Below are 14655 nucleotides of genomic sequence, written 5' to 3' on the forward strand. Positions count from 1 at the left end.
CCCCTCAAGATGCAAAAGAAATTCAATCCTTCCTAGGTCTAATAGGTTTCTTCAGACATTGGATCCCCAATTTTGGAATCCTAGCCAAACCTTTATACGCCGCAGTTAAAGAAAGCCCACATGGGCCTTTGTCCAACCCCAAGTTAATCTCGACTCATTTCACCCGCTTAAAAGTTTGCCTTCTCTCACAACCCACTCTCTCACTGCCTGATTTCCAGCATCCCTTCCAACTCTTTACAGATGAAAGGCAGAAAGTGGCAGTTGGTCTCTTAGCCCAGCCTGTCGGTAACACCAACCGTTCTGTGGCCTATGTATCCAAACAGCTAGACCCAACTGTACAAGGCTGGCAACCCTGTCTGCGTGCACTAGCAGCGGCAGCCTGCCTGACCCAGGAAGCAAAAAAGCTCATTAGAGGCAGTAATCTAACAGTCCTCTCCACACACCGTCTTCAGGATCTCATCTCTCATAAAAGTATTAGCCACTTAACTCCATCCCGGCTCCAACTTTTCCATCTCTTATTCATAGAAGACCCCACTGTTACTTTAGAAGTTTGCTCCTCTCTAAATCCAGCCACTTTACTGCCAGACTCTCTTAAACCACCCCATACTAAACATTCTTGTCCTGAGGTTCTGGAGGCTCAACCCCCCAGCCACCTACACTTGCATGACCAGCCCCTTCAGAATGCACAACTAACCCTATTTGTGGATGGCAGCTCCTTTATCAACCCTCAAGGAAACAGACAGGCAGGATATGCAGTAGTTACCTCTTCCACAGTTTTAGAGGCAAAACCCCTGCCACAAGGGACCACATCACAGCAAGCAGAACTCACTGCACTAACCAAGGCACTCCTACTATCAAAAGGAAAAACAGTAAACATATACACAGATTCTAAATATGCTTTTCTAATCGCACACACCCATTCAGTCATCTGGAAAGAGAGAGGGTTTTTAACCACCGGCGGTACCCCTATTATTAACAAAAACCAAATACTCAAACTACTAGATGCACTGTCGGCACCTTCCAAGGTAGCCATTATACATTGTAAAGGGCACCAAACTTCATCTAACCCGGTAGCAGCTGGCAACAATTTCGCTGACGTCACTGCCAAGTCAGCCGCCGGATTTTCCACCCCTAAGCCTCCTTCTGCCTGTTTTCTCTCCCCCCAGTATGCCCCTAATTACACTCAGGAAGAAAAGGCTAAGCTATTACAAAATCCAACAGCCAAACTAACTACAGGTGACTGGATATATATTGATAACAAACTAGTTATTCCTGAAACACAACTCCATACCATTCTAACAGACATACATAATTCTTTACATATAGGACCCAAAGCCTTATATGATTTCCTAAATCCCCTCCTCCACTGTCCAACCCTACAAAAACACTTACTTACAATCAACCAGCAGTGCTCTACCTGCCTAAAGGCAAATCCTCAAGGCGCATTGCGTAATCCCCATCCCAGCCATCAACTCAGAGGACACCAACCAGGTGAAGATTGGCAAATTGATTTCACACATATGCCAAGACATAAAAAATTCAAATACCTCTTAACCCTTGTGGACACCTTTTCAGGGGGGATCGAGGCCTATCCTACCACAGGAGAAACCGCTAACATTGTTGCCTCTATACTCACTGAACATATTATTCCTAGGTTTGGCCTCCTGGTCACTCTTCAATCCGACAATGGTCCAGCATTCATCTCTAAGGTAGTCCAACAGGTGGCAGCCCTCCTACACATCACCTGGAAACTCCACCTCCCTTATAGGCCTCAGTCTTCTGGTAAGGTAGAAAAGGCTAACGGACTCATCAAACAGCAGCTCACCAAACTCTCAATCGAAGCCCGGCAGTCGTGGGTAACTCTCCTTCCCTTAGCCCTGACCCGGCTGCGGGCAGCACCTCAAAGCCCAACAGGCCTCAGTCCGTTCGAATTAGTCTACGGACGGCCCCTAACCCTCCAACAAATATCTTCCCTGCCAGCCCCTTTGGCGAACTACCTCCCATATCTCACTCTTCTCAGACAACTCCTAAGACAACACGCTGAGTTAGCACACCCTCCTCCAACAGACGCCTACAACCCACATCTCTCCCTCAGTCCTGGAGACCAAGTATACATAAAAGATATCCAAGCCAAAGACTTACAGCCCAGGTGGAAAGGCCCATACATTGTCCTCCTATCTACACATACAGCAGCAAAACTCCTAGGACACACACATTGGATTCATATTTCCCAGCTAAAAAGGGCCCCCACCGGGAACAATCAGTGGACATCAGTTCAACTTTCCCCCACTCGCCTCAAACTTACAAAACTTTCTTAACTAGTTCATGCTCCCTGATCCCTGGCGCTTAGCTCGCTTTCTCACCATCCTCTACATAAACCTATCAGACTTTCAATACATAACCCCAGACCCATATCTACCTCCAGACAATAGTCCAGAGCAGTGGTTCTCCCGTCTCCTAACCTTCATCGAACATCTCCAATGGCAAGGGACACTCCGTGACTACGCTGAAAATGAAGTCTCATTTTATACTTATATTGCTGTTTCACTCATACACTCAGACCTTTGCTAGTCTGCCTACTGTATGGCAATTTTTTTCTTATCACTGAAACTTGGCCACAAGACAGCCGAACACACTCAGTAGCACATAGTTCTGCCAGTTGTCTTCCTTAAGGCTATCAAACTTCTCTCCGCACAATAGAGACCCCTTTCTCATGGCTCACACTTATCCGCCAAAGGCTAAACTTAACCTACACTGTGAACATAACCAATCTCTCCCACTGCTTCCTCTGTGAGGCTTTAGAAGGCCCCCGCCTAGTGGCAGCCCCCTGCCCAGGGCCTTCAACACAACTGGTCAAACATCCCACAATTCACTCACACTCCAGGCGCCACTATACCAAAATCCAAAGAGCCCAATCCTTCCTTTCCATTATTCAACTCCAAATTCATCCTGAGGTAATCATACTCAGGCACCCAATGGAGGCTAAACAGCCCCCATTGGAGGCTATTTCTGATGCAACTGGTCTCTCTCTCTAAAACTCTTAACCATACAGCCATTAACTGATCCCTCTATGTCCCCGTGTCCTTGGTCCCCAGTCTAACTTTATACAGCCAGGCAGAAGTAGCAGAGCTTTTCCAGCAACTTTCCATGCCACTACACCACTTCCGTCAAAAACGGGCTGTTTTCCTCACTCTAGTTATTGGAATCAGCTGAAAGCCTGGCCTCCCTGCAGCGCCGAACTACCTCAATAGCCCAAGTAGCTGCCCAAAACAGGCGAGCCCTAGGCTTGTTTACAGCTGAAAAAGGAGGCACTTGTCTCTTCCTTGGAGAAGAGTGCTGCTATTATGTTAGCAAGTCAGGCCTAGTAGACACTAACATTCAAACCCTCAATAAAATTAAAAAAAACTGAGATACAGAACCTTAATACCCCAACCTTGCCGGGACCTTCCTTCTGGGTTTTGCCCATATTCCAACAAATGCTTCCATACCTCGTTCCTATACTAATACTGTGCCTTATTTTATTCTTCATCCGTACGTCTAAATGCCAACCATGGGCCCCGACCTTAACAGCGCCCCTTAACAGCAGGAAGTAGCCAGACAGACCACGGCGCCCCTTTATCACTATTATCAATAAAAGGTTGGACTGTTTGGATGAATGGAGGCAAGATGGTGCACTTCCGGGTTCTTCATCCCCCCCAACATTTCCCGCGCGCGTGAAAATTCAGCCGGCGACCCGGGAAGGTGCAGACCAACTAGGCATGCGCCAGGTGATGTCAATCTGAAGAGACCAAGATTTACCTGGTCGCACCTGCGGAACGCCCCCCGACACGCCCGTGCCCCGCCTATTGCCCTCCCACTCCTAGAAAAGCGGCTCCGGACGAATGCCACGCACGGACTTCCCAGCTTCCCCACTGCGGTCGGGACTGTTGGAACTCCGTCCGAGAGCTCCACGGGTGACTCTGTTGGCCTCATTTGCTGGAGGCCAACAGACCTCTCCCTACCCACCTTCTTCCCCTGAAGCTAGGTGACCAAAATAAACTTGCAGTTTTGCTCCTACACTTGCCTACTCGCTGGTTCTTTTGTGCCCACTCTGGTGGTCTTAGAAAAACAAATCAGCACCTTCCCCTTTACCTGCCACACTTCCTCTTTCAGCATCTTGAACACACCCAATACCCTCCCTCCTCATGCCTCTGCCAACTCTGCCAGTAATACTGTCTGCCAACACTTCTTTGCTTCCTGAACTACTTTCATCCTTCGGATCCCAGCTCAAAAACCAGTTCCTCAGACTAGGTAATATCTTCCTATTATATACTGTATTTTTTCCTTTCTACTATTCATTGCTACTGAATTGTAATTTATGTGAGATTATTTGTAATGTTTTCAGGACTAGATGCTCCATGAGGGTAGAGCATCTTGTTCATCCCTGTATCTCCACCAAATAGCAAAGGGCTTTGTTCAAAGTGTATGTGGAATGAAAAAATAATCCTCATGTCTCCCAAAAGATCAGGTGAAAAAAAAAATCTGTCTTAATTATCTCCAGCAGTAGGAATAAAAATGAAGTACACAGTAACTAAAAGCAAGAAGATCAAAGAGTGATGCTCTTAAATTCTGAGGAAAAAATTATTTCTAGCTTTGGATTTATACCAAGCCAAACTATCCATTGAGTTTAAGAAGAGAATCATGATTTACTTAAATGTAAATGTAAACCCCCAAACTGTAAAAATCCTGGGAGACAAACTAGGCAATATCATTCTGGACAGAGGAACTGGCAAAGATTTCATGATGAAGATACCAAAAGCAATCACAACAAAAGCAAAAATTGACAAATGGGATCTAATTAGAGTTTCTACACAGCAAAAGAAACTATCCACAGAGTAAACAGACAACCTACAGAATGGGAGAAAATATTTGCAAACCATGCATCTGACAAAGGTCCAGCATCTACAAGGAACTTAGCTTTACAAGAAAAAACAAACAACCCCATTAAAAAGCGGGCAAAGGACATTAACAGACGCTTTTCGAAAGAAGGCATACATGTGGCCAACAAGCATGTGAAAAAAAGCTCAACATCAGTGATCATTAGATAAATGAAAATCAAAACCACAATGAAATACCAGATACCATCTCATACTAGTCAGAATGGCTACTACTAAAAAGTAAAAAAATTACAGATACTGATGAGGTTGTGGAGAAAAGGGAATGCTTATACACTGTTGATGGGAATGTAAATTAGCTCAACCATTGTGGAAAGCAGTATGGCAATTCCTTAAAGAGCTAAAAACAGAACTACCATTCAACCCAGCAATCCCATTACTGAGTATATACCCAAAGGAATATAAATTGTTCTATTATAAAGACACATGCACCCATATGTTCATTGCAGTACTGTTCACAATAGCAAAGACATGGAATCAACCTAAGTGCCCATCAATGATAGACTGGATTGAGAAAATGTGGTACATTATACGCCATGGAATACTATGCAGCCATCAAAAAGAATGAGATCATGTCCTTTGCAGGAACATGGATACAGATGGAGGCCATAATCCTTATTAAACCAACACAGGAACAGAAAACCAAATGCCATATGCTCTCACTTGTAAGTGGGAGCTAAATGATGAGAACACATGGGCACATAGAGGGGAACAACAGACACTGGGGTGTCTGGATTCTTGAGGGTGGAGGTTGGGAGGAGGGAGAAGATCAGAAAAAATAACTATTGGGTACTAGGTTTAGTACCTGGTAACAAAATAATCTGTACAACAAACCCCCACGACATGAGTTTACTTAGATAACAAACATGCATATGTACCCCTGAACCTAAAATAAAAGTTAAAAAAAAGAATAATGATATTTTGAGAAATGCCGGGTCTCCCAAATTTGCATGCACTCATTTAATGAGAGGTTTTGAGAGATGTCTGACCAAAGCAGGGGGCTTAATGAGAAAAGATGGTGCAACACTGGAGAGATGGGAAGGGAATCTTCAGGAGGATGACTATATCCCCAGGATCCCAACAGGAATAGTACACTGAAAGGGTTACATTTAAATTCCCTCAGTGATGGGACTTTTTTACAGAGGTATGAGCAGGGTTAAGGGAAAAAGCAAGGAGTGGCAAACATGTTGTAATTAGTGGGAGGCCAGTACCATCTCTAGAGCTAAAGAGGCAGGGGAAGAGAGCTGTTCCCAGAACCCAGCAAGACCTGTAGCCTTGGGAAAGGGGCTGCTCTCGGGAGTTGTGGCCACAGATAGAAGAATGTAATCACTGGCCTGGCAGGGAGTGGATGTATGGATATACTGGGAGTGAGGGGGAAGATTGGGAATGAATGCTCCAGCCTAACAGCAGCATTAGTCATAGCCAAAAGGTGGAAACAATCTAAATATCCAACAGCTGAGAGCAAATGAGTAAAATATGGTGTATCCATACAAGGGAGTATTATCCCACAATAAAAAGGAATATGCTGATACATGGTACAACATGGACGAACCTTGAAAACATGCTAAGTCAAAGAAGCCAGACAACTGTATGATTCCATTTATGTGGAATCATATAGTTTCTAGAACAGGCAAATTTATAAAGACAGAAATTAGAAAGTTGTTGCTTTTGCGGGGAGGTGGAGGCCTCTAGGAGGTGACAGAGGGGCAGATGGGAAATGGCTGCTAAATGATTTTCAGGGAATGATGAAATGTTCTAAAATTGATTATACTGATTGTTACACAACTCTGCAAATATACTAAAATACACTGAATTGTACACTGTAAATGGTGAATTGTATGGTATGTGAATTACATCTCAACAAAGTTGTTATTTTTTTAAAGGTATGCTGAGATTATCTTACAGTGTCATGTAAGATAATGAGGAAACTATCAGACTACTCATTAGTATCAAAATAATTCAGGAGCTAACTTAAAACATTTCACTTAAATGAGACAATTTAAGATTCAAAGATGATAATAGTTGCAATTAATTAAACCCATCATATTTGTTTAAATTTATGAATTTGTGATATTTTAAAAAGAGAAGTGCCAATCAGTCACTTTCAGAGGATGACAGCAAATTCATTATCTAAAAACTGATAAAGGGAAAGCATCAAGTATTTAGTCTGCCTTTCCTATATGAACTGAAGTGTACCACTGGGAAACCAAATAGTAGATGATGAGAAGCATCTCTTTATAAAAGTATTTCCATTAATAAGTGAAAAGGGAAACTAAAACCAGATTTTCACCATTTTACATCTCTCAACGGATTAATGGACCCAGGCATTGACTATCTGCAGCTGCTGACATCACAGAAAGACAGACAATCAGATGATACATGTCTCCTGATCAAAGAACACGATACCACCTACAGTCTTGTTAAAAGGATCAAGTTTAGATTTGATCAGGCCTCTGGACCCAGCTGCCATTTTTCAAGAAATAAAAAGAATGAAGCCTCGATAAACTACACCATGAATATACAGGCATTAAAACAAGACTATGCAATGCTACAGAGACTGCTGATAACTACAAATAAATTGTGAGGAAAAGAAATGAAAGGGAACATGAAGATTATAAGAGATTTATTTTAGTTTTAACCTTTATTTTAAGTTCAGGGGTACATGTGTAGGTTTGTTATAGAGGTAAACTCAAGTCACAGGAGTTTGTTGTACAAATTTTTTCATCATCCAGGTAGTAAGGGATTTAAAAGACATGAAAAAAAATTATGAATAAGTTATACTGTAGTGGCTAGGTTTCTGTCTTAGTCTGTTTTGTGTTGCTATAAATAATACCTGAGGCTGCATAATTTTTAAAGAAAAGAGATTTATCTGACTCATAATTCTGCTGGCTAGAAGGTTCAAGATTGGGCATCTGATGTGGGCCTCAGGCAGCTTCCATTTATGACAGGTGAAGGGGAACTGGCGTGTGCAGAAATCACATGGCCAGAGAGAAAGCAAGAGAGGGTGCAGGGGGGTGCCAGACTCTCTTTAACAATCAGCACTCAGGGGAACTAACAGAGTAAAAACTCACTCACCCCTGAGGGAGGGAATTGATCTATTCATGAGGGACCCATTCCCATGACCCAAACACCTCCCATTAGGCCCCACCTACAGCACCAGGGATCACGTTTCAACATGCAGTTTGGATGGGGCAAATATCCAAACTACAGCATTATACACCCCTGGGTAATAAAACTACAAAGAAACACAATGTATGATAAAAGTCAAAACAGTGTTGAGATTTTGATGAGGACTCCTGGAAGAAGCAACTGCAGTCGTAAAGTTCTGTTTCTTGCGATAAGTGGTGCTAACAAGGGTGTTTGCCTTATATTATAATAATCCATTAAATTATATGTTCATGTTATGTATCTTTGTATATGTGATTTACCTTACAATGAAATTATGAAAAAGGTAAAATAACTAAAGTTATTTCAATAAGCTGTATTCCCTTTTTCTTTAAAATATTTCTCTTACCTATATGTCATAAACTTGCTTGATTAGTGCCAAGTCTATAGAAAATACTGTCTCAGGTAGAAGTATTTCCGCCAACCTTTTTCTTAAATATTTCTACAGGAGGAATTGAAAATAAGTAACCTTGCATTTTCTTTACTGTTGGATGAAGAATTAAGCTCCAGAGAAAAATTCCTGAACAACTACCTTACACGGAAACAGCACGAGAAAGTAAGAATATGTCTGAAATCTGAATACAAGCATTTTCTGATAGACATGCCCCTCATTTAGCAAGAGCTCACGTGTCTAGGCCCTTCCTTCCTTCCACCATTCCTATGTAATCATGTGCATCCCTTGACTCCCTGTCTGGAACTTTGCTCCAGGGCCAGGTGAAAGTAACCATTCCAATCTGTTAATAAAGTTATTTGATTCTGCATCTGCAATCATGTAGCCAAAAGAACTGTGTAGCTTTCATATGACATGGTTTATAAAATGAGGCCATATAGCTTCATGGTTGAAAGCACTGGCTGTGGGACCTTGGACAAGGCATATAACCTTTTAAGCTGCTTACAAGCTCTTATTTAGGGAATGTTTTTCTCTCTGGACCATTTGACATGCTAAGATTTACTAAGATGTAAGCAATGGGCTTGCGTATGGAATGAAAAACTGTTGTATTATGAAAAACTCTAAATATGAGCATGGATAGATATGGCTCAAAAAGACAATACCAAATGTTTATCACATAATAAGTTTCAACAAATGTCAGCTTTTATTAGTAGTATTAGTAAAGAGCATTTATGAATATGTGACTTATAAATGACATGAACTCAACTGTTTTCTAAGAGCCTATTAAACAGTATATGCAAAGCACATTCTAAATACAACTTTACATATAGCAAACTTGCAGCATACTGGATTTCTTTCACAGATGAGGATACCATCTCAGAGAGCGTGGGTAACATGCCTAAGTCAGCCACTGGTGTGTAAGAGAGCAGTAGCTGGAACTGTGGGAATAAATGAAGACCATCCAAATGCAAATGAGCAGACACTGTTTATGCAGAGCTTGGCACAGCAAGGGACTCGTCCACCGTCAGTTGCTTTTGGCAGACTCAAAGGCAGGAAAGGAGTGGGAAAGCTTTATAGTGCAAAGAAGGGAGGGCTTCAGGTGCAACATAATTGGAAGTTGTTGGCATAAGGAAGCTAGAGGCAAACCATTAGAAGCGGGACAACTCATTTGACTGGTTTAGGGAACGTATTTGTCTTTCTCTGGATGGTCCTAGGTTGGAAATGGGGACAAAATTATAGAAGCTGGTGGTTATGATCAAGCCCTGAAAGTCTGAGGCCAATCCTTATGAAGGCTGTGGTTATTTCGTTTCCCAGCTGATGATTGTAGAGGTTGTGCGTAAGAGTTCTGTTGTTGCATATGGCCTGGCCCTTGTTTGCATGTATATCCAGTCTCTCAGAACCCATGTCCATGTGATTTCGAAGCCTGTGCACTTTCATCCTCCACGCTGACCTACCAAGACTGCAGTGTGCTCCACAGACACTCACACACTCATACACAGAGTTGGCTGTACTTAGAAACAGGTGATTGGGTGTTCTTGCAAAGTCCCCAATTGGTTTATTTTCTTCTATAAATCTTATCTATAATGAATACTTCACAGACATATTTCTCTTGTACTGGGAAATTCCTTGCTCTTTTTAGTATCCCCAAGATTTTTGTTTATGCTGCAAAGTCTCCAGTTACAATCAACTATTCCTGATGCTGTTATAGAGCCAGACTTCAGAAGCTGTTCGGAAATCGAGAGAAGACCTGGATATGTACAAGGAGCACTATGACAACTTACTGGCAGAAGACAAAGTGAGAGTCATTGTCTTACCCACTCGACAGTGCAGTAGAGTTGTTACTGCCTGGATTGGAGGAAGGTTAAAGGGGATGTAATATAATTTTCTCACAGATTTTTGTCCCAGTTAATTCTCAGCTATGGGTGAACTTCATTCTATGTCATCGTATATTTTTGAAAATCCATGTGTAAAATGAATTTTTATAAGCTTCTCTGGTTTAAACTTTCTCTTATACAAAATACAGGGTGATCATCTAGCCTGTAAGGCTTTTCAAACTTTAGGTTGCAGACCCCGTTACTTGGCCATGAAATCAATTTAGTGGGTTATGACCAGCAGTTTTATAATGGAAAAGAATAGGATAGACTAGCATAAAGAAGACAGATGGAACAGAATGGAACAGAAAAGAAAAAAATAGAGTAACATGCATGTTTTTTGGGTAAATATCTTTTGGGACACTTCTTTGGGAAATTTCTGGATGATTTCTAAGACCTGTTATATGAAATAATATTTTTAATACACCTAGATGCTTCTTATCAAAACAAATATTTGAGAAATCTTCGCACAGAGAATGGTTAATGTCTAACAACTTTATAAATCAAGGTTTCATGGATTTTTAAAACCAAAGTGCTACCACCTGTATTTTGAAGAGTGTTGTCAGCAAATAAAAGGTTTCCAGACCGAGTTGCAATCCTCAGAATGACATGTTTGTCCTTAGGTTATGGATCGCAGCTTTAAAAAGGAATTTTCTGAAATTCCTGGTCATCAAGTGGATATACTGTACAAACTTTTTAAACGCCGACCAAGGTTTGTTTCTCCTTCACTATTGTGTTTCTGAGAAAAAAAGTTTGCAAATAAAGAGGAGTGTTACTAGATTTCAGCTTTTTTCTCCCAATTAAATGGAATTATTCAGTATAATATCTTTTAGATGGAGATGTTTAAGGGTTTTGATCATAATTCAGTATTTTTTGAGATTAAGTCTATATCTTAAGGTAGAGAATAATGATTTATTTTCATTATTTAAAAATAGTTAAGGATCTATGTAAGCATAGTGCTATTGTAGGTTCTGCTTTGTACATTAAGGAAGTTCCTCTTACATCATAGTTGGCACACAGATTTAAAAACAGTTTTTTTCTAAAGTGCGTTCAAACACACACAAGTTCCCTAATGTATAAATCGGAACTACTTGTAATAGGCTTCCAGGACTAAGTAAGTTTGGGGAAGATACTGGGTTAAAAAAAAAGGAAGTTAAGCAGCTTTTCTTTTACTGCAGAATTTATTGTTGGCCTTTGGATCTCCAAGTATAAGGAACAGAGTAAGCAGTGTTTTCTAAACTTATTTGACCACAGATTGCTTTTCCTCAGAGTATCTCATGTGCTTGTGCTCAAAGTTTGAAACATGCCAGGATAAATGGTTGAAAATAGCTATTTGAAAAGAGTTCTAAGAAAGTATCACTGACTTCCACCATTATAAATGCAGATTTTCATAGTTTTCAATCAAATGTAATCTAGAAATCATGGAGTTTGTCAACAAAGATGTAGTCAGCTAATTTGTGTTTGAGATACAAACTCAGGTTACAGGCAACCTAGGGAATTTAACCTAGAACATGCCTATTGTTTTGGTTTTCTTTTTTTTTTTTTGAGATGGAGTCTCTGTCTGTTGCCCAGGCTGGAGGGCAGTGGCACGATCTCGGCTCACTGCAACCTCCGCCTCCTGGGTTCAAGCGTTTCTCCTGCCTCAGCCTGCTGAGTAGCTGGGACTACAGGCACGCGCCCCCACACCCAGCTAGTTTTTGTATTTTTAGTAGAGACGGGGTTTCACCATGTTGACCAGGATGATCTCGATCTCCTGACCTCGTGATCCACCCGTCTCGGCCTCCCAAAGTGTTGGGATTATAGGTGTGAGCCACCTCGTCCGGCAGTTTTCCTATTTTTAAAAGAGTGAGCGATAATTAGCCCAATTATATACCTTCTCCTTGTGGAAAAAGAAGTGAGACCTCCGGCAGCAGTGGGAAAGCACAAGCTTTCATGTCAAACAGAATTGACTTTAAATCCTAACTCCATCACCTGTCAGACGATAGCCTTGGGCCATGAGCTTCTCTCCGAGGCTGACTTTCCTCATCTAGAGAATGGGGATGATAATATAGTTTGAACCTCAGTGTATTGTAAAGCATCTTGATAGTGAGTGCCTTGTCCAAATCTTTGTACCCTTCTTCCCTTTCCAGCTGAAGCACAGGGAAATGAAACTAATCTATTAATGTAGATAGAAACAGAGTTGGCCAGGTGGTGGCTCATCACTGTATTCCCAACACTTTGGGAGGCTGAGGTGAAACGATGGGTTGATTTGTTTGCCTGCTTACAGTATACAGAAAGGAAATATCTCCTAGCACAGGTACGGCTGTCTGTCAGTGCTGACAATATTTGGAGACATCTGTAGTCTAGCCAAGGTCACGTCTGAGAACCTGGAGAGTATGGAAGCAGGGCAAAGTGGATCCCTTTATCTGTGGAATAACCCACCTACCAGCCCTCACATGCCAAAGGGAAGAGTCATACAATGTGTTATGCCTGTGCTAAGAGCCTAATTGTTTCACATTGATGTTTTTGTGAGAATGTGAAATGTTGATGGGCTTTTCTTGGTAATACCAGGATTTCCAAACAGAAAACGCACTCAGAAACAACCAGTGCTGTCCCTTTCGGAGAACTACCAGGATCTGGCAAGTTGAGTAAGGATGCCTTTGCCCAGCTAATGAAAGCCATGGATGAGTTGGACAATATTAGTAACATGCCAGAAGGCTTGAACCCTTTGGTCTGGAATCATTTCTGCATGACAAGACGAGCAAAAGTGGAAAATGAACAGAAAGTATATACTATTTTAATTTAATTTTTAGTGTACTAATATCAAATACATAGTTTACATTGGTCAGTGTAACCAAAAAAGCTAATTATTTAGGTTTCCCTGCTAGGGTAGTATTTGGTCATAGTAATAAGATAATGAAATACTATATTAACCCTGGTGCTGTTGAAGGCTAAGTGTAGGCCTGTTGCTTTTAGATTGGCGCCATTCAAAATAGTGTCCATTAACCACAAGGTTACTATGCACTTGAAATAAATATTGCCAGTCCTAATCGAGATGTGCTGTAAGATGTGCTATAACATACAGATTTAGAAGGCTTAATATGAAGAAAAAGAAATATGTCTCATTAATATTTTTATATTGATTGTAGGTTGAAGTGATAATATTCTGGACACAATGAATTAAAATATATTAGTAAAATTAAGTTCATCTCTTTGATTTCACTTTTTATAATGTGGCTACTACAGAATTTAAAATTCCATATGTGACTCACATTTATGGCTCACATTATATTTTTCTTGGACAGCACTGTTGTAGGTTATCTCATTTTGCATATATTAGAATTATATTTGGCTCAGCAGAGCCAACTTTATAGTTTTGCTAGAATGTAGCAATGAGTAAAAATTTAAGAGTGTGTTTATTTGGGAAGAGAATCCTTCCTTTTGCTGCTTCTTGACCACTCCCCCAAATTCCCTAAATTTACTGCCCACATGCATCAGGCTGGCATATTTTTGTTAAAGTACCTATGTTTCTATAGTTTCATTTAAAGTGATGAGAACAATTTTAAAAATAAGATATAAAAGAATTTATAGTTGCTTGCATACTTGATTTTCACAAAGAAGCAAATTTGATACTTTTCAAATTGTTCAAATTGTTACATGCCATCTAAGTTTTAGACATTTAAATTTAAATGTTTATTACTTTCTTTGAAAGATAGACCTATTAAAGTTTTTAAGTTTAAAAAGTTAAAAGATGTATGTTGTCTAAAATTGAAGCTCCATATGTTCTGACATGTTTCTGGCTCGGTTTCTTTAGGTAAAGCAGAAAGCAGCTGACTTATTGGAAATGGCAACTTTCCTCCGGAAGAGAGTTGAGGAGGAAGAGAAGGTGCAACAGGAGATTGAGAGAGTGTTCCATGAACTCATCCTGTAATTTGAAGTTTTCTTTCATGTTCACCTATTCAAAGTCTAATTAGGGCTAAGTCAGGTTGTGTTATCACTGGGGAGAAGGCCTACTGACTGCTTTACAGCTATCTCCGTTCCAGCACTGTGCTTTAAAATTTCCATTTAAAAAAGCTTGCTTTGTTACATAAGACCTTGATTCAGGATGGAACTTTCCCACATGTTTTGTTGCTCTTCTTACAAATAAGCAAGTTTCAGAAAAATCTTAGTATTGTTTTAAGTTGGCCCCTTCCACATAAAAATACAAAGAACCTGTTTCTTCCAGTCAGTACTTTGGGGATCGAGGCATATAAGCTAACCGTGTGGAAAATTAAGCAGACATCTAAGAACTTTCCATGTAGACACACAGCCAACT

At 40.7% G+C, this 14655-nt stretch overlaps 1 protein-coding gene across 1 annotated transcript in view; it reads left to right on the top strand.

Annotated features, from left to right (window-relative positions):
• Positions 1 to 14655, top strand: part of CFAP43 (cilia and flagella associated protein 43) — a 118410-nt gene that overhangs the window by 91133 nt on the left and 12622 nt on the right. Inside the window, exons 29-33 of the mRNA XM_010356218.2 lie at positions 8548 to 8655; positions 10199 to 10285; positions 10985 to 11073; positions 12912 to 13125; positions 14155 to 14267. Of these exons, the coding sequence (XP_010354520.2) occupies positions 8548 to 8655; positions 10199 to 10285; positions 10985 to 11073; positions 12912 to 13125; positions 14155 to 14267 (611 nt within the window). The remainder of the gene's footprint in view (positions 1 to 8547; positions 8656 to 10198; positions 10286 to 10984; positions 11074 to 12911; positions 13126 to 14154; positions 14268 to 14655) is intronic.

Source organism: Rhinopithecus roxellana, chromosome 11, assembly GCF_007565055.1.
Source record: "Rhinopithecus roxellana isolate Shanxi Qingling chromosome 11, ASM756505v1, whole genome shotgun sequence".
NCBI lineage: Eukaryota > Metazoa > Chordata > Mammalia > Primates > Cercopithecidae > Rhinopithecus > Rhinopithecus roxellana.